Source organism: Ambystoma mexicanum, chromosome 7q (genome assembly GCF_040938575.1).
Source record: "Ambystoma mexicanum isolate Mex_15411 chromosome 7q, UKY_AmexF1_1, whole genome shotgun sequence".
Lineage (NCBI taxonomy): Eukaryota > Metazoa > Chordata > Amphibia > Caudata > Ambystomatidae > Ambystoma > Ambystoma mexicanum.
Window position 1 is genome coordinate 1,060,034,279 of NC_090941.1, and position 26,445 is coordinate 1,060,060,723.

The 26,445-nt window shown below is 46.5% G+C and overlaps 1 protein-coding gene across 5 annotated transcripts in view; it reads left to right on the top strand.

Annotated features, from left to right (window-relative positions):
* Positions 1-26,445, top strand: part of LOC138528612 (uncharacterized) — a 1,266,637-nt gene that overhangs the window by 228,392 nt on the left and 1,011,800 nt on the right. For all 5 annotated transcript variants that reach the window (XM_069640406.1, XM_069640404.1, XM_069640408.1 and 2 more), the window contains one exon: positions 19,141-19,611. In XM_069640406.1, coding sequence (XP_069496507.1) covers positions 19,141-19,611 — 471 coding nt within the window. The remainder of the gene's footprint in view (positions 1-19,140; positions 19,612-26,445) is intronic.

Sequence of the window (26,445 nt, forward strand, 5' to 3'; positions counted from 1 at the left end):
GGATCCAAGGTCCGACCCCCTGCTAAAACAGCAGGTAAGCATGCACCAACATGTGTTTACACCCTCTTTCCCAACAGGCCATCCCGACCCTCTCTGGTCCCCCCATGTTGTTCCCTTGTGCACCCCCCCCCTTCCTGCACACTGGAGTCTGTCCTGATACATTTGTCTTGTGGCCAATGCTGGATTTTACTTTTATGGACTTCACTGATTCACGGTGCGTCACCCTTTCTCAACTCTCATGCTGGACTTTCAACATTGTGTTACTACTGACTTCTGCATTTGTATTCGCTCTCCTCTCTTGATTCTCCACTCTTTTCGACTGCTTACTCTGTTCTCTCCTCCTCTCCTCCCCTCCCCTCTCCCTTTTCCTATCTCCTCCCTTTACTTTCTTCGATGCACTTACTCTATCAGAATTGTCCCTGGACCTATTATGATAGCAACCTCGTCTGTCGTTCCCCTATCCTCTTACTGTTGCCCCCCTTTCCTCCAGCACTATCTGAAACGTTGTCAGGCCTAGTACGATAGTCACTTGTTTTGTTCCTCCCCTCCGTTTCTGCACCCCTCTCCCTCACCTTTTGTTTTCCTCCGGCTCTAAAAGAAATGTCATCAGCCTAGTACGGTAGTCGCCTGTCTGTTTCTATTTCCTTCCCACTCTCCCCTCTCCCTTCCTTATCTATGTTTTAGCACTTGCACTATCTGAAATGTCGCCAGGCTGAGTACGATGGTTAATTTCACATCCTTACTGTTCATGGCCTGTAAGAATGTCGTATTTTCCCTAGTTCCCTTCCTTACCTTGAAGCGCTTTGAAACACATTGTGTATAGGCGCTATATAAATAAACTATCATATCACTTTCCTTAAAGTAGTGCTTGGTATTATCTGGAATCCTAGCATAAGCCTCAGACTTTAGGCAGCCAGGGAAACTAAAACTACTTCAGAATCTATCCCACTGGGGAAGGAATCTGAGAAGGATGCTCCTGTAATCTCTTCTTCCTCATAGGAGGAGAAGGCCAGATTAGCAGTGGCCCCCTAGGTTTTGACCTTACATCTGGGATCCCCCTTCACATGGTCAGCTGCTCCACAAGCAAAACAAGATCCACTGGGTCTGTTTACATGGGGAGGCTTACTATAACCAGAGTTCTGTCTTGGAGGCTGACCTCCACTACCCTGTGAGTTCTCTTGTGACTTAACCTTATTTTTCTTTTTGTGGCCCTACTGGGAGGAAGTTTTATCAGATCCCCCACCCCCCTTATCTTTGGACTTTCTCCCCTCCTCCTGCTTACCAGGATGAATAATGTCCTTATGGGACACTCTGTGACAACCACAAATCTGCTACAATGGCTAGCCTCTTTGAATCTGCCAAATGCTGCTTAAGCTCTGGGGAACAAGATGCAAAAATATGTTCAAGCATGACAAGACATATCATACCTTCAAAAGTGGATACCCTATAACCTTCAACCCAGCCAGTCAAGTTTTTTAAGGATTCAGTTACATAAAACACCCAAGTACCTCTTTCTTTTTGTACTCTCTGAATCTCTTTAAGTATTGGGCAGGAGTCTTTCCAAACTTTAATTTGAGTTTGCTTCAACATTGCAAAATCTGCTCTCTCAGCTTTTGACATTTCCATAATGGCACTGCAGCCAGAATGGGGAAGTCTAAGCAACCAGGCAATTTTTATCAGCATTGTCAGCCTGTTGAACTTCACATGCATACTCAAAAGTATTCAGCCAGTCCATAATGTAATTCTTTTCATCATACATACTGAGCAGATCTTTAGGAAACCGAGGATGAGAGGAGGACCCAGACCCATGCCCAGGACCCTTAGATCCATTGAAAAGTTGAAGCTTGGCCAGTTCCAACTGGTGATCCCTGTCCTTCTGTTTTTCTGCCTGCTCTATCTTCAGCTTGGCCATGTTAAATTCAGGCTCCTTCTGCCTAAATAGCAGTTCTTGCTTCTTGAATTCAAGGATGGCCTCAGCATCAGCACTGGCAGAGGAAACATTGGACATCACATCATCTACATCCTCATGGGTCCCATAAATAAGTGCAGCAACAGACCTGTCAGTTCTGCCAGTGAGAGCATTGCCACCACCTTCTACACTTCAGGAGCTATGGCACTGAGTTGTGACTCTTGCCATTCCATGATACTTTGACTCATTTCCATTTTTGTGCCTTGAGCAGGTAAACCCCTCTCAGCACACATCTTTCTTAATGTTTCAGATTTCGAGGCATTTAAGGTTAACCAGGTACTTGTTTCCATATTGTTAGATAGGTCTATGGCCTTTTTCAGTTATGCTACATTCACCGTGTCTCCTGGGTAGAAATGCCTTCACTAGTGTGCAACACTGGATACGTTCAGTCCTATCCCACCGCTGTACACCAATTTGTTAAGATGGATTTCTGAAATCTGACCTAGTGGGCAGAGGTTCAGAAGGCCAGCCTAGTTTCTTGGAACAGGGTAACCTCTGGACAAGACGGACCAGTCGAGGTAGCTATGGCAGGTGGTCAAGACTAAGTCTCAAAGGGGTGAGGGTGACTGAAAGACCTCAATGAGCACACAGAGCAAGAACCGTGCAAACTACCATTTGATAGCGAGAGAGTATACAAGTCCCGATACAAGAAAGGGTAGATTGGTTGACACATGCAATGTACCATCTGATAGTGAGAGCGGCTGAACCCTGCAAACTACCATCTGATAGCGTGAGAGTATTCAAGCCCCTATACTATATAAAAGTGAGAGCGGCTGAACAATGCAATGCACCATCTCATAGCGAGAGAGTATACAAGAAAAGGGAGGGTGGCTGAATCATGCATTGTACCATCTGATAGCTAGTGCAGCTGAACCCTGCAAATTACCACCTGATAGCGAGAGAGTATACAAGTCCCTATACAAGAAAAGGGAGAGCGGCTGAACCTTGCAATGTACCACCTAATCGCGAGAGAATATACAAGTCCCTATACAACAAAAGGGAGAGCTGCTGAACAATGCGAACTACCATCTGATAGCGAGAGAGTATACAAGAATAGGGAGGGTGGCTGAATCATGCAGTGTACCATCTGATAGCTAGAGCAGCTGAACCCTGCAAATTACCACCTGATAGCGAGAGAGTATACAAGAAAAGGGAGAGCGGCTGAACCTTGCAATGTACCATCTAATAGCGAGAGAGTATACAAGTCCCTATTCAAGAAAATGGAGAGCGGCTCAACCCTGCAAGCTACCATCTGACAGTGAGAAGTTATACAAGTCCCTGTAAAGTGTGTGTGTGACATCCCAACAGGGTATCGACTTACTGAAACTGAAGGAGTGTATCTTTTTTTTTTTTACTTGTTTATTTTTGAATAGCGCACAGGAAAATCAATTAGCATACTTGTAACACTTTATCACAGCAGTAACATGTGGTTGCATATCTCCATACATCCACCCCCACCCTTCAATTCCGGCAGTCTCCCGAGGACTCTCTCTCTGCCCGTTAAGGCCGTTCCCTGACTCCGCCGTCGTCCCCTACCTCCCTCCGCCTTCTTCCTCTCTCCTTGATCTTACGTCACCAGATCATGACTCTGGCTATCCTCCGGGGCCTGCTCCTCTATTGCTTGGGTCTGTCCTCCTTCTGTCGCCCGCAGGGTACTCGCCACTAGACGAGGCTTGAATGTCAGCGCCGGGAAGCGCAAATCATAGTCTATCACCGGTGAACAAATGTTTGTGAAACGGTGGAGGCGACCTCTATTTGCTGCCATGATTTTCTCAGTGATGAAAATGTCCCAGATTTTCAGCCACCATAGTACTGTTAGGGGGCCTTCCGGGGACTTCCATGTCTGGGCTATTGTTATTTTAGCGGCCAAGAGCAATTGAGTGATGAGGGCCGCATGCGCACCTGCTTTTGGATAAATGTCTGGGATCGGGGTCCCGAGCAGAAGTTGTTCCGGTTCAAGTGGCAGGGAGATCTGGCTGGGATGTCTTTCATAATCGCTATACATTGGGCCCAGAAGATTGACACCACCGGGCACGACCACCACATGTGTAGGTTAGAGCCTGGCGAGCCACAGCGACACCAGCACTGTAGGCCCAGCGAATGACTGAAGTGGTGCAATTGCAGCAGTGGGAAGTACCATCTCAGGAGCAGTTTATGTGCGCATTCTCGGTTGGTGATGCAGAACGAAGATGAGTGCGTGCGAGACCAGATATCAGTCCAGGCCTGATCATGGATCGGATGCCCTAGGTCCTTTTCCCACTGCGACATATATGTTGCTCTAGCTGACAGTAGGTTCACCTGGAATAGCCGGTGTAGCACTGAGATGCGTCCCCGGACTAGAGGGTCGGCCACTGTCAGTTCCAAGGCGTCCAGGTCTCGGGTGGCAGCCTCCCGTGTTTGGGGCTGAGAGCACCAATGTCTGATTTGGCAGTATGAGAACCTGTCTGATTCCGAGAGATTAAACGCTCTTTTGCATTGGATGAATGTCAGCGGCTGGGATCCTTCAAATAGTTGGCCTGGGGAGCTGAGGCCTCCGGCGATCTAGTTTTTGAAGTTCGAGGGGGAAGATCCCGGTGAGAATGCCGGATTGTGGAAGACTGGAGCTGAGGGGCCCTGGTCTCTCGGGATGCCTCTGGACTTGCGGGCCCAATCCCATGCCTTCAGCGTCTGCTTGGTTGAAGCTAAAATAGCTGGTCACGACCGTCGGAGTGCAGGCGGCAGGTGCAGGAGAAAGCGCAAGGGGAGGGGTAATCGGGATTGTTCTATGTCTGTCCATTTGGGGCGGCCCGACGCTATGGTCCAAGCCCGAGTATGAGCTATCTGCGCCGCCATTTGGTATTTTTGGAGGTCCTGGACTCCCAAGCCTCCCTGGTCCGAGGCACACAGCATGGTTCTCCGCAGGATGCAAGCTTCCTTTGAAGTCGCTGTAGTTGGGGGTGGGGGACTATAATGGGGAGGGCCGAGCAAGCGTACAGAAATCGAGTCAATAAGTTCATCTTACAGGCCGTGATGCAACCTATTAGTGATATTTCCTGAGTGAGCCAGGCGTCCAGGTCTTTTTCCAGTGTTTTAATCAGGGACGGAAAGTTAATTCGGTAGATGTCTCCGGGGTTGGCGGGGATCAGTACCCCGAGATAAGGGATGGATGTTTCACTTAGTGGGATCGCGGAGTGTGCACTGAAGGATTCCTTGTCTCTTTGGTCCAATCCTATCCCTAACGCTGTTGATTTCGCGAAGTTGATAGCGAATCCGGACACCTTCCCGAAACTGTGGATTTCCGCTAGGGCGGCTTTTAAGAACTGGGAGGTGTCTGTGATGGTTAGCATCACGTCATCAGCGTAGAGCGCGATCTTATGCTGGGCGGAGCCCACTTGGAGACCTTTGATTCTGGTATTGAGACGGATCCATTGAGCCAGGGGTTCCATCACCATAGCAAAAAGCAGGGGTGAGAGGGGACAGCCCTGTCTCGTGCCACGTGTTAAGGAGATTGGGCTGGTTAGTAGGCCGTTTACTCGAAGCAGGGTAGTCAGGGTTTGGTAGTTCGCAAGGATTAGCTTTACGAGGGTGGGCCCCAGGCGGAACGCTTCAAGGGTAAGGCGTAGGAACGACCAGTCCACTTTGTCAAAAGCCTTGGTCGCGTACAGGGCTAGCAGGGCAAGTTTCTGCGAGCCTTGCCTCGCTATCTCAACCAGGCTGAGGACTCTACGAGTGTTATCTGTGGTGGCTCTATTTAGGATAAATCCCGTCTGGTCCGGGTCTATTATGTCCAGAAGGAGTTTCGCTAGTCGGTTTGCCAAGACCTTCGAATAGATATTCGCATCTTAGTTTAATAAGGAGATGGGACGATACGCTGCGATATCTCTAGGGTCTTTTCCCGGCTTCAGCGCTAGGCCTTTGATCGACTCTTTCATCGATGGGGTAGTTGATCCGGAGGCGGCAAAGGAATTGAAGAGGGTTGTCATTGGCGCTAGCAGCTGGGGCCGGAAGAGTTTAAAAAATCGAGACGAGAAGGCATCTGGGCCTGGGGCTCTAGTTTTCAAGCTTTTAACAGCCTCGTCGATCTCTTCGCTGTTGATCGAGGCCTCCAACTCTTCTCTGCTTGCCTCTGTGAGTTTGGGTAAGGCGGCTTCCCGTAGGTAGGACTGCTGCTCTCCGCTGTGTTTTGGAGTTGCCGTCATGGTCTCCGTTACGTGGGCCTCTGCGATTCTCAATTTATCCCAATCAGCGAACTGGAGTGCACCCTGGGGGTCTCGGAGGCCAATAATAGTATTTCTCCTCTTGATTCTGGCCAATTTGTCCACCAGGAATTTATTCGCCTTATTTCCCTTAGCATAGTAACTTTGCTTCGTTTTGGTTAGAAGCTGGGCTGTCTCTTCCGCATAATGAGCCTCTAGTTTCTTTCGGGCCGTCTGCAAGGCTCGGTAGGTTCTCGGGGACCAGTTTCTGGCCTTGCACGCCGTCTCAGCCTCCTGGATCTTGTCTTCTAGGACGCAGCGTGACTGCTGTTTTTGTTTGTGGTAGGCCGCCCCTCGGAAGATCAGTACTCCTCTCACCACGGCCTTCAGTGCGTCCCATGTATTCGCTGGAGAAGTATCTTCATTTTTGTTTTCCTCAAAGAACTGCTTTATTGTTTTGGCTACTATGTCTCTGGTGGCCATATAATTTAGGATCGGGTCATAAAGCGACCATCTGCGCTTTGGGGACGGGTCTGAGTTATGTGCTCTTATCGTTAACGTTATGGGCGCGTGGTCTGAGTGGATTCTGGGACCTATGAGGACATCATCTGTGAATGCCAGGATCTGTGGGGATGCCAACAGAAGGTCGATGCGTGAGCAAGTTCTATGTACATAGGAATAGCATGAGTAGTCTCGCTCCTCTGGGTGGAGGATCCTCCAGGTGTCCACCACGTCGAAGGTCCGGAACAGTTTAAGTAGAGCAATCGCCAAGCCAACAACCCGCGAGCTGGGGGGTGTGATCTGTCTACTAAGGGGTTGGGGACCCCGTTGAAATCTCCTCCGAAGATGGTCTGGCCCTCCACAAATGGCATGAGGGTGCTTTCCAGGATCGAGTAGAATACCTCCTGCTCTTCGTTCGGGGCATATACGGAGATCAATGTGTATAGTTGGCTGAAAATTCGGCATTTCACTGCTACAAAGCGGCCATCGGGGCCCAGCTTAGAGTCCAGAATTCGTGGCTTCAGGCCTTTGGCGAATAAGATTGCTGTGCCACCCCTCTTTGTTCCATTCGATGCCAGAAACTGTAGCAGGAATTGTTGGTCTCGGAGCCTCGGAAAGTCCGCCGGGATCAGGTGAGTCTCCTGTAAAAAGACAATGGAGGCCTTGTCATTCTGAATGCGTTTTAGGATCGCTTTTCGTTTCTGTGGGGCGTTAAGTCCTCTAACATTCAATGATAGAAACCTTAGTTTCTGATGTGGAGGGGGAGCATCCTGGATGTCCTCTGGGATGGGACTCCGTTCCTCGTGGGGGGGGGCTGGGGGCATTCAGTCTTCATTTCGTGGCTCAGAGTTCACTAGATCTTCCTGCGGCTGAGTTTCCTGTGTCCTCCAACGGGAGGATAAACTTTTGTATGAGCAGGCCAACTGGGCCTTAACTGTCTTCCCAGCCAACGGGGCTGGGATCCAACCACAACAGAGGGCTGGACTCCGAGGGTGAGTTGATGACATACTCCTTGGAGTGGGGTATGGGCCGCTCGGGACCCGCGGCAACATCAGGAGTCAGTTTCATCTTCGGATCGGTCTGTTCACATGTCCTGTGGGGGCGTCTCATTTTATCTTTCAGCGTCTCTGAGGCTTCGCCCAAGGCTGCTGTTGCTGTCCCTGGGGTGGTCGCTCCGTCTCCCCTGGTGAGTGCTGCGGGGACTGAGCCGTCGGGGCCTCCGGGGAGTGTGAGTGTAAGATTGACTCGGCATCTTCTAGGTGGCTGATTCTGCGTTGGGTTCCTTGAAACGTAAATTGGAGAGTGGAGGGGAAAAGCCATCTGTAGCGAATTTGCTGGTTCTGTAAGAACAGTGTTAGGGGTCGAAGTGACCTTCTTTTCTGTAGGGTTGTTAATGAGAGGTCCTGAAAGATTTGCAGTGGGAACTCATAAATGAGAGTTCATCTTTGGTGCGGCTAATGGACGAGATGGCCTCTTTCGTAGCGTAGAAATGGACCCTGGTAATTACGTTGGGGGGGCCGTCTGAATCTACTCCCAGTCTTGGTCGTAGCCTATGAGTACGGTCCAGGATAAGTTGGGTTTTATCCATATTTGGGAGAAGAGCTTGGAAGAAGTTGCTGATGTATTCAGGCAACTCTCTGTCTGGAATGGACGACGGGACTCCGGATGCTCGACGTTATTTCGTCGAGCCCTGTTTTTTAGGTCTTCTTGTTTAAATTCCATTACTTACATCTCCCGTCTCATGTCTAGGATCGTGGCTCTGGGTCAGGTCCTCCACTTCGCCCAGCCTCTGCTCCGCCTCGGTCAGTCTATGATCCGTTTGGTCCATCCGCATGGTAAGCTCCGACATACACGACCGGAACTCCGCCTTGATGTCCTGCATGAAGGCCTGGATGTCCTCTTTAGTAGCTAATTTACCTTGCTCTTCAGGAGTTTTTTGTGGAGTTAATTTAGGGGGAGGGTCCGATTTCTTCGTTCTGTCTGCCGCTAAGAGCATCGAGGAGATGTCCGAGGATTTGTCTGGTTTCGCCGGCTTCGCCATTGTCTGAATTGGGATCTCTGAGCCGCAGGGGCCTCGTTGCTTAGGGCTCTCGGGGTGAGGCTTTAGAGCACGGAGGCCAGAGGTCAGGGCCCCAGGGGGGGTAGGTAGACTCTGATGAAACGGCCGAGGGCCAGATGCAGTAAATATCACTGGGCCTTGTCGTCGTCGTGTTAGCTAGGGGGCTACAGAGATGATGCAGCCAATGCCGGGAGCAATTGGAGGGTGGACGGCCTGTGTCCGGCCAGGGGGGCCTCTGGGCCAGGAGGGGCTCGGGGCCAAGTGCTTGGGAGCAAATATGGGCTGCTGGAGTGGGCCGGGGCACCCCAGGAAGTCGCTGGAATCGGGCGGGTGGAGGAGGGGTTCAGGTGGGGCACCTGGGGGATCTCTGGTGAGGCGGGGAACACCGTCCGGCCCTCTGGGCAATAGCGGGTGACTCTCGCCCTTTTACGGTCCAGGAGGATTCCTTACCTCATCCGGGTTCGCTGGGTTAGGCTCAGGGCTTCGAAGCTGGGGAGCTGTATATTGGCTACTGCTCCCATGTCAGATTCCCCGGGGTATCCGTGGGCTCGGGCTGTGGGGGGCCCAGCGAAGGGGGGGGGCGGGGCGGGTCGCCCCTGGAAGAGCCGGATCGTTTGCTGTAGGGGGGGGGGGCTGTTAATGGGGCCCCCGGGATGACCCCACTTCCGAATCGGGAACCTGGAGCTGAATGGCGGGAAAGCACCTGTGGAATCTCAGAAGGGGCCACTCAGCTGCCACTAATTGCAGGGCTGAAGGCTCTGGAGTCGCAGCCCCCGCATGATGTTCGGGTCCTCCCTCCGGACAAGGAGCGACCGTCTCTCCCTCCGGATTCAGGTGGGGTTGTTTTGGGGGGGGGGGGACCGGACCTCAGTGGGTCCAACTCCTCCGTCCCCGAGTGGACGGGTACTTGTGCTTCATTCCGGGGGCAGCGCCCACGGGCACCACCGCTGTTCTCGCCCGCCTCCTTGGTGCTGTGGGGTGAGCGGGCTCACCGAGACGGGGGAGGAGCGACGGGCTGAGCATTCCCCGTCCGCCATCTTGGGAGCTGGGGCAGGGGGCCTCAGGATCACGGGCCGAATTTGGGGTCCTGGGGCAGTGCTAGCGTCTCGCCGGGCTGCAGTTGATGCCTCTGAGGTTCGCCCAGCCTATGAGCCAGGGCATGGCACCACTCGATCCGTTAGGGTTGCTTAATTACATCATCGCCGCGGGTCTCGTACGGAGGCCATTAGAGGAGCGGCTGCATAGTACGCGCTCTAGGCCACGCCCCCAAGGAGTGTATTTTGAAGTGTATTTTATTGTTACATATTGACCCTTTCTAAAGAAGGCTTATTTTAAAACGGACTGTTAAATTAATAAATAATTATCTCAGTAAGAAACCTTGAGTATAAGTGTTATTTGAATACCTGTCACTGTGAATCTCTATTGTGACCACCTTCAGCTAGTATTTGTTAAACCTAGCTTGCTGCTCTCCATACCTACCGTTAATGCGTAGTTGAACAGGGTTAGCTGGCGACTCTTCTTTGTTACTCTCTATATGTAATTTGCCCTCTTCAGTCAAGCCCCCCTAAAACAAAAGAGGGACCCTTTTCTTGCCCTTTCCCTCCCCTGAAATAGATTGACTCCAGGAGGGGCGCTATCAGACAACAAAGCTGAGGGCTACAGACTCCTGTGTTGGAATGTTGCAGGATTAAGTAGATTATTGGATGCCACAGATTGGTGTATGTCTATAAGCAACTTCCAGATCATCCTATTGCAGGAGACTTGGATCTATGCACCAGCTTTGATTCATGGGTATAAATCCTTTCACGTTCCTGTGTCTAACATTGACAGAGGTAGAAGATGCTTTTTAAGGTCTTCGAAAAGTGGGAAGGCTGCAGCCCCCGATTTACTGCCCATTCACTTATACAAGGACGAGGTAGTTGTGTGGGCCCCTGTTTTCTGCATAATATTTAATGCCATAATAAGATTGGGAACGATTTCCCCCCTCATGGCAACAAGCTGTCATTATACCAATATATAAAAAGGGAGGAAGAGATTCCCTGGGCAATTACCGCCCAATTTTCTTTTTGGACGGCGCAGGGAAAGTGTTTGGTAGAAGTTGTACTCTGGCACTTGCAGGTATGGGTAGATGACAATCACATAAGTAATCACCAGGCAGGATTTAGGCAAAACGGGGGTACGGTGGATCAGTGTTTTTTTATTGATCCAGAAGTACAGTGTATTAAAAAGAATGAAACTTTATGCTGTATTTCTAGATCTAAAGGCCGCCTTCGACTCAGAATTTGCCATTAAAATGGGTCTAGAAACTATCTGCTCCCAATGTTCCATCTGAGTTGATTTCGATATTCGGTTTTATACTCGGATAACCAAGCCACTGTACGTTACATCCTAGGGAGTGACCAAACCTCGATTTGAAGTTAAAAGGGGTGTAAGACAGGGCTGTGCCCTGACACCCCTTCTCTTCAACATATATATCCAGGAGATTGATTGGTTATTTATAACCCGCTTAATACCCAGAGGTTTCTAAGCATGGACCTGGGGATCGAACCTGTGTTGCTCCGTGTAGTTTTGCTTCCAAGGCGAGCGCGTTGCCCCTGAGATATCCTCCCGGGACTCTGCTAGGATTGCCCTAAAATGGCGTCTGAACAACATTTTTATGCAGACGATGTGGTATGTTTGGCAACAACCCCCTCAGGCCTGGAAAAGTCATTATCTATGTCTTTCTCTAAAAGTAAAGAATTGCTTCTTGACTTGAATATTAGTAAATCTATAGTAGGTCTTGAATACTTAATGTAAACAACGTACAACTGCAGCACGTCAAACATTTTGACTACCTTGGGGTCAGGTTCAAAGAGTCTGGGGCTGGACTTCCCAGCTGGATAAGTCTAATACCATCATGGAAAAATATAATGGAGCTATTATCTCCTTGCTGTCTCGCCTGCCCCGGACATGTTCCAAAAACAGTCAGCCCGGTCAACAACATATAGCTCGGAGATCTGGGGATACATTGAGCTCGAGAAGTTGAACATCTGTGAACTTGAGTTCCTCAAGAAATTGGTGTTATTACCCCAAAGTGCTCCTTCATCGCTGATCCACTTGGAATTTGATACATCTGTAGGTTCCCAGGCAGCATACAACCCAGTCTTGTACTTGTTGAGATTATGGGGGCAAGGCTTAGAATCATATTGTGACGCCTTATTCCATCTCTTCAGCCAGAATGGTGGCAAAGGTTCCAAGTGCGTCATGTTCATATCAATGATAAATCATCCTGACCAGTGTCAACCCAGAACATTTTGTTTTAACTAGGTGACTATTTTACCTTGTCCCTTGGTGAAGAGGAATCTTTTTTTCCCCCCTCACGAAGTATTGTATTCGTTTTATGGTGACTTTTTTTTTTAATGTCTCCCCATATTATATGGTTGAAGTTAGTTTCCTACAACTTTTGGGCTTAGGCTGTGTTGCCCCTATGGGGTCCCTCTCTTTCATGTACTTGGGCGAACTACAGTTCCCAAGTAGTAAAGAGGGATTTTAATCCCCTTTTACTTTTTATATGGTGACCCAGCACACCCCACCTTATGTGGAGTGCTGGGGGATACAATGTATTCCCTTTCTTACCGACCTGGTAACATTTGGTTACAATTGCAAGTTTCCTTGAATGGCTGGTGGCAGTGTAACTACTTTTATTACTTTTTAGTCTTCATTACTCTCAGGCTGTTATTTCAGCCTGCATAATGCACATAAGGGCCACCATTTATTTTATTTAGATTTTTTTTAAATTATGTTTGGTTTATTACAAACCTTTCATAAAACAATTCCACAATTCATCTTAAAACATCATATATTACATCAAAATCATAAATCGGTTATCTCATTATTCTTAGAAGAAAAACAAATACTTAGAAGAAAGGTCTGCCTTGTCATAACGAATTACATTTGTTACGCTTCTCCATTTTTCCATCATTTCGCTTTTAGTTCATTGCACTCCGTTACACACTCAACATATCAATTAAGTATTTTGTTACTGCTAAGTTCAAATTCCATTTTACACCCACCAATAATGAATTACAACATTCGTCTGCACTCAGTCATAGCTAGAAACCACTTTGCTCAAATCTCTGCCTTACCAGATGTTTTGTGGTTTACATTTTCTCATTATTTTCCCAGAATCTACATGTATTTATTTATTAATATATGAAGAGCCGAATGGCTTTGTATATACAACAAAGTACAAAACAAATGAACACAGTAACAAAAATACAAGGCAAGGAGCATATATTCCGACATGGGATAACAGCAGGCAAGAGGACATAACATGTAATCAATCGTACACTACTTGGAGGTCAGTAAAATTTCTTGTAAAATCATTAATATCGATCAGCTAAAAACACCATAAGTTTCAAAATGTAAACACATTTCCAATAAAATTACCATATAGAATATCAGATTATGATCATTGCCTTCAATAAAAATAGACCAGAGCCGCAACATATCAGTACAATCATAACAATTCTTATAGGAACGTAAATAGCTTTGCCCAATTAACGTTAAGCTCTCACATTCAATTGAAAGATGGACCAGGGTTTCTAAAGCAGAGGTGCCGCATAGGCGACAGTAGCACTCTGATCTATCAATGCCATAGAGTGCACCTTTAGTTGATAGTGCTTCGCTGATTTAAACTACAGTAACATGTACTGACGCATAATGATATGATGGGTTATTTATAACACGCTTAATACCCAGAGGTTTCAAAGCGCGGAACCGGGGATCGAACCTTTGTTGGTCCGTGTCGGAATTGCTTCCAAGGTGAGCACGTTGCCACTGAGCTATCCTCCCGAGGCTATGGCACTATTTGGGAAGGTACCGATATGTTTTTGACAAGCGGTCAATTCTATATTCGCAGTATGGTCCACTGTGACTTTTGGTTTAAAGATTCATCACGTTTTGTTTGTAGCTAAACCTGATTAACAGTTTTTAGCTGCTAGTTAACCAAATACGGATCGCCCGTGAATGAGGGATTCATACAACCGACTTGCTATTTAAAGTAGAAAAATATAATTGCACCGAACATCCCCAGTGAATTACATTTATCTAGTCGAAGGAAAGCGCAGAAAAAGGTAACCACTGAGGTACCATTGTGAAGGACCTAAAAGTTCTCACAGCACATGACAGCTCTCTGGACGAATTCATGATCTATGCCATTTAGCTCAAAATCTAGTATAGATACTCAATTGACAGATCACGGGGTATTCGAAAGAGGGCACGTAAAAAGCTTCCTTCAAAGCAGTGAAGTTTGGTTAGCTAGTGGTGGCCCCAGACTTCAATGCCATAAGAAAGAATGGGCAAGATCTTTGATCTGTATAATAACAGAATGGTCGAAATGGACGCCCAATAAAATAAGTAATTGCTCTGACCGATTTCATGCACTTGTTTTTAGTTTGAAGCCGGTGGAGGGACCAGTTGAGGGTGTTGCCGACACAGAGACCGAGATATATATATATGTATAACTTTTTTAAAAAAAATCTTTTTTATTGGCATTTTAAACGGTAACTCGTAGCAGTTTATGAATCACAACATATGTTGTATAATATAATATACAAATACTGGTTACCAGTAACAGTTAAACAACAACAAACAGTGACTGTCTTGTAGCCAGTTGAAGTCAAGTCTGTACACTGGTTCGTTGGGGCCAGATTCTGGTTCCGGAAATCATAGTTTGGGTGGGGACCATCTTGGGTTATTGGAGTTCTCTATGCAGTCTGATTCTCTTAAGTGGGTTAATTCCATGCAGTTCATGGGGGCTTGTTGTCTGCCGGAAGGAACATGTTTCTGGTTAATGCTTTCCATGCCTTTGTTACATTCATATCACCCTCATACGCATTCGTCCCAGCGTTCCAAGTTGTAGTCTCTGCTCTCGACCATCTTTCTAGTTCTTTGATCCATTTCCCATATTGCGGGCCACCTGGTGTTTTCCATGCCATTCCAATCGCTCTCTTGGCTAGTATGCACACCACATCCATTAGTTTCACAATGTGCTTGTGCTTACTTGGCCTGGGGTATGTGCCCAAAAGACACTCCTTGGAGTCCATTCGTACCTAGTCATCCCTGCTTTTGCACATAGTTTTTCTACTTTTGCCCCGAATCTCTGCACTTTACAGCACCCACAAAACATGTGTATCAGATCTGCGTCTGCACTGCTGCACCATGGGCATGTAGATTGGGCTTGTTTGTTAAAGCCAGCTACTCTCAGGGGGGTTGGGGGGGGGGATCATGTAAGTCCTATACAGTACATTTAGCTGTATTAACCTGAATCTGGCGTTTCTAGACACCTCTTTCGGAAATATCAGGGCCCTCTCCCATTCCTTGTCAGTGATTGCAACTGCCAGGTCACACTCCCATTTTTCTTTTAATGTACAACTGCGGGGGTTCGGGAGGTCTGACAGTCGGCCATATAGTCTAGAGACAGGTCTCAAGCCATCGCTTAGGTTGTACATCTCTTCAAATAAGTGGTCTGTCGTCGGCTCCTCTGGCCATCCCTACCATTTCTTCCTGGCAGTGTGCCTGATCCTTTGGTACCATAGAAATTGTCCTTTCTCCAGACCCTCTCGCATTTGTAATGGCTCGAAGTCCCTGAAGACCACCCCAGCCCCCTTCAAACATGTCTCCCTGGGTGTATAAGCCCGCCCTTTCCCAATGTCTCGTGGGGAGGTCCGCAGGGCCCCTGCAAACGTCTACCAACATCGGTATTTCCGATGAGATACTTGGCCCTGTTCAACACTTATCTTCCCAGCCGCTCTATCATGGGGGTACTTGTTGAATTAATCAGAATGTTCCACAAAGCCTCCTTTTGGGTGTAGTGGGTAATTAGTCATTGCCGGAGGGCAGTTTCAGCAGTGGGCTCGTCGGAGAGCCACCGGGTTGTGTGGCGAAGTTGCGCCGCCAAGTAGTACTTCTCCAGATCAGGGAGTTGTATCCCTCCTTCACTGTGTGGCAGTGACAGCTCAGTCAGACAGTCTGTGTCGGGTAGCACCCCCATAGAAACTGCCTAATCATGGCTTGCAGCTTTTTGAAGAACGTTGATTTTATGTAGTAGCATATGTTCTGTAAGTAGTATAGGAATCTTGGGTGTATGATCATTTTGGTGATGGCCGCTCTGCCCATCATGGATAGAGGTAGCTTGGACAAAAAATTCATGGAATTACGTAGGCCCTTTACCACTGTAACCATGTTGCTCTCGTGGGTGAGTTCCGGAGTGTTTGATGTGTACCCCCAAGTACTTGAATCGAAGTGGCTGCCACGTGATTCCCACTTCCGGCAGCTCATGTTCTTGTACATCTTTTAATTTCGGTAGCGGGAATGCGCAGGACTTCAGTTTGCTAAACTGGATTCCAGATACCCTTGCATAGTTCTCAAGTATCTCTATTATTACCGTGGCATTAAGGTGTGGGTCTCTTAGGTATAAGAGAACATCATCAGCGTAGTGATATTATGTTGTACTTTTCCCCCGACTCGTATCCCTGCGTCAAAGTGTTATTTCCTAAGATATATTGCCAATGATTCGAGACCTAGGATGTACAGCATGGGTGACAACGGGCAACCATGCCTGGTGCCTCTCTGTATCGACCATGGGCTCGACACTATTTTACCAATCTAACTCTGTCCATTGGGGCATTATATAGGACGTTGACCCATCTCACAGATCCCTCCCCGAACCCAAATTCCCTCAGGTCTTCTGTTAGCCACTCCCAGTATATGGAGTCCAATGTTTTGACTAAATCTAGTGAAAGTATCGGCATGAGGGCCTCACTGTCTATTGTTTGTGCCATGATGTGTTGGAGCCGACGCAGGTTGGCCATGTTTCGGCCAGGGACTAACCAATTTTGGTCCTCATGAACCAGGTCTCCCACCACCCTTGCTGGTCTCTTGGCCAGTATTGTGGTCAATATTTTATTATCATAATTCAGCTTGGCCAGCGGGCGGTTGGAGTCGCAGTCCACTAGGGATTTCCCTGGTTTGAGTATAGGGACAATCGGCGTCTCATTCATGCTTTTCCGGGGGGTGTCACTGTCTCATATGCCTCCATGAAGACTTAATTTAGTAGAGGGGTCAAAGTGGATTCATAGGCTTTGTAGAACTCTGGTGGGAGTCCATCGCTTCATGGGGTCTTGTTAGTGGACAGGGATCTGATAGCATCTGTAATATCATCAATTGTAATAGCCTCATGTAGTGTTTCTCGTTGTGTGATGCTCAATTTTAAATGTTTAAATCTAATCCCTCTATGTGGGCTATAATTCTAGACAATCTTTTCCAACAGATCACGACTTCTCGTATTATTCCCATTCTTGGAAAACTTCCATTATAGTTCCTAGCCACAAGAAGGGTGACCGCACCCTCCCCTGCAACTACAGGCCGATTGAATTACTGGATGTGTCTGGGAAACTTTTTTTCTAAACTCATACTCTGAGATTTCAATCTTTGGACCAAAACCTTTCACATTCGAGACCCCTTTCAGACGGGTTTTCTAGCAGGCATGGGCACGAATATTAACATGCTCTGCCTCAATGCGGTTAAGTTCCAAGCGCAAGCAACTAAACAAGCCATCTATTTTGCTTTCCTAGATTTGCATACAGCATTTGATGCTATTTCTCGGCCCCTACTTTTTGCCAAACTTGTTAGAGACAAATGTCCTCCAACATTTCAACAAATCATCTATTCATTACATTCCGAAACCTCAGTTCGCATTAGACTTACCTTAAGGGGACTACTATCTATACCAATTCCAACTGCCCTGGGTCTAAAGCAGGGTTGACTTTTGGTGTCTGCAATTTTCAACTATTTTTTGCATGACGTCCGGCAGATCTTTGAGTCGATACCATCTGATTCACCAAAAATGTACAATCTGATCCAGAATCTTATGTATGCCGATGATTTGGTATTAATTTCTAAAACCCTGAGTGGCCTTCAAATTCTGTGCGAGGCATTCAACGACTACATAATACAAAATGAATTGCGGGTCAACACTTTAAAAACACAGATTGTAATGTATAGACCTTCCAATTCGACCAGGCATAAATTTCAAATGACCATTAACCATATTAATTTGGTAGTAGTTCCAAATTACATCGATTTGGGAATGGTGTTTGATGGTAGCGGCTCAGTTACTAGCCACTTAGACGCGGTACAGCATAAGTTAAACACAGCTATCTCCCAAACTAAAATTATAATGCATTGTTTTGGTACTTTTATAATGAAACCGGCGCTGATATACTAGAAACAAAAGGCTTCCTCCTGCATACTATATGGTCTGGAATCACAACCACCATGGTCCCCGGCGGTGTTAGACAAAATTGAAGCCAAATTCTGGAAAGCGATTCTCCAACTTCCCCAAAACATTCCAGTGGCTTGGGTGTGCTTTGAATTAGGGCTGACCTCCCTTTACGTACAATACCAGTGGAAAGCCTGTGCTCTCCTTCGTAAATGTTTACTGTCAACCAAGGAGATTAATCTCCTAAAATTCCTGTCCGATTACATTTTTAAGATGGAACATCACATAGTCAAATACTGGCTACGTGCTGTTTATACCACTCTAGTGCAAGCGGACATTACTCTTAATACCCTCCTTAACAATCCTGACAAAGCGAAACAGCTCATCTATCGTTGTGATTGGATTAAGACCAGATCTCAATGTCTTCAATATAAAACTGCCATCCGTGAGAAATTTAGACACAAAAGCTTGGGATCCATGGAACCGTACCTACTTGGGTTTCCTTGTAAAAAAAACACGCTCAGGAATCATCAGGCTGCGCTTCAACTTGTGGCAAACTCAAGAACTATTGTATAAACGTAAGGGCATCAAGTTGAAGTCATCCTTTTGTCGATTCTGTTCAGATACCAAGGTGTTCGAAACTTTAGAACACATTGTGTCCCTATGTCCAGCAGCCTCCATGTACGATTGAAATACTTTTCTGGTCACTGCAATCATTTGAGAATTTTGGAACCAGTTGAGAGATGGTCCACATTGCTGTGTACAACAAATGTTTCATTACAAATTGCAACAGTCAATTTTCTTCATGCAGTGAATCTCACCTGTTGATTTGTTTATGCATTTGTTTTGTTCTTTTGAAAGTTGTAAATGAATTCAATCCCCTCTCAGCAAACTGTGCCAGCCACAATTGAAAAACATTTCCTTTTGTTTGATGTAACCTTTTGTATTAGATTTGTTTTGTAAATGTAAAGTTTGTATTGAAAAGTTGATTAAATTCAACAAAATCAATAAAAAATAAAATAGGGTCATGGGTAGTGTTCTCTGGGGTGAGTAACTTGTTCTTAACTGCATTCTTGCATTTCAGGCACTCTTGTCTTTGTTTTGAGATAGATATATATATATTTTTTTAACCACGCATATGGTACTAATGGTGATCACATATTTCATGTCCCAGATAACAGTCTGACTGATTTTGCTGTGGAAGATCATTCTTGCAAGGAACTTGTGCAGTCCAAAGATGTTTTTCTACATTCATTGGAGCAAGATGTTGATGGCCATCAAAATTCAGCCAAAGTATCCAGAGTTTCTGGAGAAGATGGAGCAGAAGTGGTACAGGTACATAATACTGGAGGGCACCCAACAAACTCTGATCGAACACAAGTTCTTCAAAAAGCCCCAGAGATTGAGGCAATCCCACCTAACACTGCTGCAAACTTCCTGAAAGCCTACAGAAGAGGTGGCAAGTTTATCTGTAATGGGTGTGGTAAGAACTTCCGCCATAAGTCTCATTGCATCGCTCATGAGCGGATTCACACAGGCGAGAAACCGTTTCCCTGCCAGAAATGTGGGAAAGCCTTTCGGTGGATCTCGCAGTGGAAGCGTCACCAGTCTCTCGTTTGTGAGTCTGTTCTCGACGGTCCCAGAGGTGAGTTGGCATTCTCCTAAAATGTAAAATGCTTTTTAAGATGTTTTGTCAGGAAATGTGAAGTTTGAAACTGAAGGTATTACAAAATCTTGATGTTACATTATGGTTCTCTTTCCATCAGTCATGCGAGGATCGCCGAAAATACTCCAAGAGTAGTAGCTTTGCTCAGCACAGCGAGTGAAGACTTTTTGTCGAACTTTTTTGCTACAATTCTTTATGTGCATAGATGAGATTTATAAAAGTCGATTTTCACAAACTCTTTTCCTCCCTTGTTCATACTTACTGGAAAACGTACAAGTGGATACAAAAGATAGACATATACCTGCCTCTAGCTGGTCCTATATCTCTTTGAATATGCAAGGAGGTTTGCATTTATTTTCATTTCCACTTTAATGATAAAAGCATTGACTTTTTCAAGGGGCTCAGACTGCATGACAAGATCACCAGATACAGAAATCTATACTTGCAAAACATGACCCTGCCTGTCATTATAATGGGAAACCACAGTCTTCTCTAATGTTTGATCTTGAAAACGAATTCACAGGTTTTAAATACTACCTCCTGCGCCACACCCCACTTCACTTGTCAGGCTGGGAGTACTTGATACATTTATACAATAGTAATCCAAACATAAAAACTGAAATGTCACCTATACAACCTAATTTTGGCCATTTATTCCCCTAACCAGTGAGGTGGTGCTTCGAGCTCCGACCCTGAGCTCCAATTTATCAACATTTGTTAGGAAACATTTTCCTCGTGGGTAACTTTCCCTCTATATTCTATGAACCCCCAAACCGTTTGCTTTTGTTGTACACCTTGTACTGGTGTTCCGCTTCACTTCACTGGTCTGTTTGCTGATTTTTTTTATGGGGAACTGACTAGTCCTTCAGATTTGTACTGGGAAACTGTTTCCCTTTTGGCATTTCACACCTGTTGGTTAACTTTTTCATATTGCACACAGCATCTTTCGATGCAGTGCAATGGGGATACTTTTTTACCACGCTAGACTTTTACCAAAGGTATTTTTAGTTACTTTTAACTGTGCCTCAAGACAAACTGGTGGCAGCAGTTACATTTGACCTTGTTCACTATATTTGTAGTGTTTGCATTTGTGTTTATGCCGCGAGTTAGGGAGAATTCTCAGAAATGTGCCAGTTCCCTTCTACCTTAGAGACTTGCTGGACTAAAGGACTTTTATCATGTATTTTTTTTTGTGAATTATTCTGTTTCTTTTGACTTTGGGATCTGACAAACTCCATAGGCATCATCTTTATATTGTGACACACAGCACCTTCAGTGCAGTGGCACAGAGAAGTCTCTTAGATTTCCCAAAGGTTTAAATACCTTCTCTTGGTAAAACTACTGTTTCCAAGAGCAGTCAAGTGAAATAGACTTTACTTACATTTTGTAACTTTCTAGACCCAGCACACACTATCTTACCATAGGGTGCTGGAGGGGTTACTTAGTATCCCCTTTTGTCTAGTTTCTCATGTAACATTTTTATGTTACCCTTTCTACAATTAATGGCTGGTGGCAGTGGTTTACTTTTTACAACGGGCTGCATTCACAGCCACAGTAAGGCACCCATGGGTGCCCATTTTGTCAAAATGGCCCTGGTCGTCTTTTTTTTTTTTTTTTTTTTCCCATTTCTTTTCAGAAAGGTCCTTCTTGAGATTTACTCTGCGCGCCAAACCAGGTTTGGTCCTTTTGTTCATTTTGTCTTTGGCAGGATTCACTAGTGAAGCCTGCCTCTCGCTCCAGCGGGTCTGATAGGGCAGGAAGTGAGGGAGGTGCCCGAAACTCCCTGTGCTTAATCCCCTTGGTTACAGGAATCCACCCAAAGGTGATTGTCGTCTGGCTGTCTGGCAAGGACAGCCACCCTGCTGTGTGATTGACAGCTAGGCTGGAATGAATGGGAGAAACCTGCATAAAAAGCTAGGCTTTTTGGCTTGGAAGGCAGAGTCGACCACTGGACGAAGGAATCCAATGAAGAACTTGGAAGAGACGCCTGCTGCAACTCCTGGACCGTTGGTTTGCCCGGTGAAGCCCTGCTGCTGTGCTGAAGCTCTGAATTCGCCTGGACTAGAAATGCCCTGCAAGGACGACTTCTCCCTTTGAGTTGGTGGGACCAATCAACTCCAAAGTAAGCCCGTCTGGACATCCTCTCGAAGCTGGTTGTACTTCTGCTGCGGGAACCGAAGTGCCAGCGAGAGGAACACCAGATTGTGTGCGTTGCTTTTAAGTCAGACCCGAGCGCACAGGAAGATCCTCAGGACTTCCCTGATGCAGGACTGACCAAGCCTGAGCCACCTCAACAGAGTGCTGGACCCCAGATGCGAGGAAAGTCCAGAGTGGTATCCGAGAACCGCGGTGTTGCTATTTGCTGTCGGACGCGAGGAGCTGAAACATTGAAGCACCGCTCAATTGAAGTTTGCCCATTGCTGCCACTGTCCTTCCCATTGCAGAACAGGAGCCCCCAGGTGTCTTCCCTCTTGTCCCCACGACTGAGGCTCAGGCACAACAGAATCTTCAGAGCTGTACAGGAACTGAAGCCAGCTGGAACCATTTCTTCTAACCAGAGGTACTGTAATGTCCAAGAGAACTTGTCTCTTGTTGTGTAGCCTTACTTGCTCTCAGTTGAGACCAGTCTTGGTTACCTTGCAGAGTTGCTATAGCTTTGCCCTCACAAGCATCCCAGCTTGTGGCCCTTCAAGTGTTCTATTTTCTACAAACATTTTTAAAAACATTGTGCAATACTTTTTACCTACCTGCAAAGAAGATCCTTAGCTCCCCTTGACATTGCAATTAACATTAACTCCCCTGGCTCCCAGATAGACTCTTCTTACCTTTTGACTCTGTGCTTTATCTTTTCCCCAGGAAATGGTTAAACTTATTTGGCATTGGAAGGTTTTTTAAAGTACTTACCTGTTTATGAATTATTTGTTAACCTTTGTTTTATTCCTCTCCTATCTTTTACACCAAACTCTATTGCTCTAATTGTACCAGTGATAAATCAATGTCCAGTGTCCTAGCTATTTAAGTCACCTGAGGGTGGTATAAATGTTTATTTGAATAACTGCTACTGTGATACTCTGTGTCACTACATTACTGCTCACATTGACCCCTCTTGCGATAAGCCTGGCTGCTCAGCCACACTACCAACCTGTGTAGTTCAGACTTCTACCAAAGGTTGGGTCCCTATTGCCAGGAGGTCAAGGTTATTGTAGTGCACCCAAAGGGTACTGCATACAATCTTGCCTAACACTGGTGGCGGGCGGTGAGGATCTGTTGTAGAGTTGTTACATAGTGTCTGCTTTACTTTTGTTCAGCTAAAACCCTTCACTAAGCAGCTCCACTAGAATAGCAATTGTAACATGTCTAATATGGATAACTTCAAGCGGGAAGCCCTGATCATTCTAACAGTAGATCAACTGAAAGATATGTGGAGAATCAGGAATCACTCTGTTAAAGGAAAGAAAAATGAATTAGTTGCAAGGTTATTAGATCACCAAAGGTTGAAGGGCAGGCCTGTAACTCCTACTGATTCAAAAAATGTGGTAATTGATAATGAGGATAATTCAGTGTCTAACTCTGTCTTTGAAGAGCCATTGGAAGAAGAGGTGTTCCAGGATAGGAACCGCTCTATGCCTCAGCCTGCCCTTTTGCCGCAACCTTTGCCCACTGGTATCCCACAAGGTCCATCACTTAGTCCAGAATATGTGTCACTTGAAAAACTGAGACTTGAATTGTAATTCAAAAGAATACAGGCTCAAGCTGAAGCCAAACATCAGGACATCAAACTCGGAACTAGAAATGCAACATGCTCTTGAAAAGAAAACATTTCTCTTAAATGGTTCTATCGCAGAGTCCTCTAGGTCTTCCAGTCCAAAGAGGCCTCGCCTGCCCAAAGAAGCAGTGAGTATGTATGATACAAAACTTGGTATTTTGGATTGGTTGAGTGCTTTTGAATACTATCATGGTATTCAGGGTCTCACAGGAAATTAGTTGATTCGTTGGCTTTTGTCTAGGCTCCCCCAGGTTGCAACTGATGCTGTAATGGAGGTGGGGGAACTTGAAAGGACAGAGTATGCGAATGAGAATGTGAATGTGAAGCTGGTTTGGGGTAATTCCTTCCCAGTACCGTAAGTTGTTTAGGGCCCTCAAAAAGATTGATCGTACCCCTTGTGCTACTTGGGTGTGTGAATGTTTCTAACCCTTAACCCAACCATCTACGTTTTTCAGAGTAACTACCTTTGAAGGAATGAGAAATCTGATTTTGTTGGAATCTATGTTTGATGCCTGCACTCCTGAGCTGAGACAGCATTTGGCTGACTCAAGAGATTGATCCCAAAAAGCTAGCAAAGGCTGCTGACTTGTGGGTTGCCAACAGGGCTACTCACATAGATTCTGGGGCCACTCACAAAAAGGATGAGGGGAAACAGCACAAGAAAGTTGACAAAGAGAATTCTAAATCCAACCACCCAAAAGAGGGCCACAAACATAAGAATGGTAAACCATATGGGAAACCAGGTCAGTCTAGTGGTGCCAAACCAGAGGGTGTTCAGCAGAAGCTCCTACTCCATAAAACATTTGGTAAATGTTATGCTTGTGGGTCAACGACCATATGAAAGGGGATCCCAGATGCAAGGGTAAACCTTACGGGGTCCACAGTACTGCCTCCTTAGCCTTCATCCCTGAGGGAGAAGTACATATGGCAAGTGGAAACTCATAGATTGGCTGAATACCCCATTGGAGTCTCAGCCAGTGTTTCTTTAGTGTCCCTGGGTCTGTGGGAACAGCAGAATGTAGATGTGTATAACTAACCCAGATAATACAAAAGAATATTACAAGGACAGTGTACTTGTGAATGGTCAGGAGACTCCTGCCATTAGAGACACTGGGGCTAGCATTACAGTGGTGGATGAATCTTTTTTCAAACCTGAGGATGTTGCTAAGGCACCCAAAGGCCTCACTAAACTTGCTGGAGGCCCTGTTCAAATGTGTCCAATATTACCAGCTCTCATCCAGTGCAACAATATGACTGTAATACTACTTGTCAGTGTACAGAATAAGGTGCCTGGGAGAGTCCTGTTGGGGAATGACTTAAAAGCTCTTGGAGCTGTATCAAGTACTGTAAAGACTGGTAAGGGGTGTCTATACTTCTGCTATCTATATGGTAGAGGAGAGGCACAGAAGACCCCAGCCAAGATTCTCTACAAGGTAGCAATGGACGAGCAATCAAGGCCTAGCTTCTCAGGAGGTGATGCGGGCTGGTTCTTAAATACAGTGTAGTCCCCGAACCCCCACAAAGGAATGTCCACACACCGTATTACTGAGAACAGTGTTTATATAATTAATATTCAAAGGTATGTACACGATCACAATAACGCACTTTGTACTCAGAAGTCAATAATGATAAATATATACAATTCTAAAGTGGTACCACTAATGTTATCGAATCTCATTAAAGTGCATCAACTGTACGGTTAAAATGTCACACAGATCAATAACTAGTAAACCAACAATAGAGATAGGAAGGAACGCAAGATGGTTGAAACAATAGGCAGAATGCTGACCCCTACCACGAGGCACAGTTCTGTGTGGAGATCCCTCCCCCCAACCTGGGCAACCTGTAAATAAAGATATATAGCACAAGCCCAGTCCATATAATGTTCGATAGTCTTACTTCTTCCTACTAAGGTTTTACCCCCCCCCCCCAATGTACCTGTTGGAGTAGAGTTCTCCGACGATGCGTCGACCGATCCTTCTTGAGTTCCTCCCTTTCAGGCGGGAGCCACTGATCGTCGAGAGGTGTCGGGGAACTTGGCGTTCGGTGTCGGGGAATCGACGGCCCTTCTTGGGTGCCCTCCCTTTAAGGTGGGAGTCACGGGTCGTCGAACGTCCGACGGTGAACAGGTTGAACTACGGCCGTGAAGTGGCAGCTTCGTTCCTAGCGGTGCTTATCGACGACAGAGCGTTGGTGTCCTGCAAGGAAGAGGCGTGCGGGGCACCTCGGTGACGATAGTTCTGGACCGCAAAGAGATGAACTGTGGCCCAGCAAGGGCGTCGAGTCGGCGGCGTCTTTGGTCTTTAGGAGGTGGGAAACCCACCGGTGGATGCTCCACGGCGCGTCGACGGTCGGGCCTTCTCCAGCGGGAGACAAGCGGGTGACGATGCTGACGAGAGCGTCCGATGATCAGTTGAAGTTCTTAGGCAAACGGGAGCACAGCGACGGCGGTCGTCGACAGTGGCAGACAACAGAGTGCTTCTCCTTGGAGTTCCGCAGCAGTCCCCGTATCGGGTCGGCAGCCTGTCGAAGGTCTGTCTACCAGGGAGAGTTGGCAAAGATCAGCTGTGCACGATGGTCCCTCGTAGCTCGGGAAGAGGGCGCCTTACCAGGTCCTCTCTGGGTCAGTCCTTGGAGACACAGCAGCTTTCAGATTGCGAAGGAGAGCAACAGCAATTCTTCTCGTCTAGCAGGGCTTCAAGGTCAAGCGTCAGTTACTCGTCGTAGTGGACTTCAGCTTCTGAACACGATTCCTAGCAGTGAGAGGTCCCCAGATATACTGTTGATCTCCCATTAATTCCGCTGGGTCACACTCAAGCATCCAATCACAACTAAGGTCATTCATGCAAGCAGGCAGCCAATCAGGCACACAGTGCATTCAGGCCATTCACTTCTCTCCAGACACAACAAGTTATGTGTATTGGGACAAGTACCGAGCCATTCAACACTCCAAGCTGCATTCATACCGGTTTCGGGCAGGGTTGTCTCAGTCATTGTGTCAACCACCAGATACTAAACACCCACAACACAGAATGCATTTTTGTCAC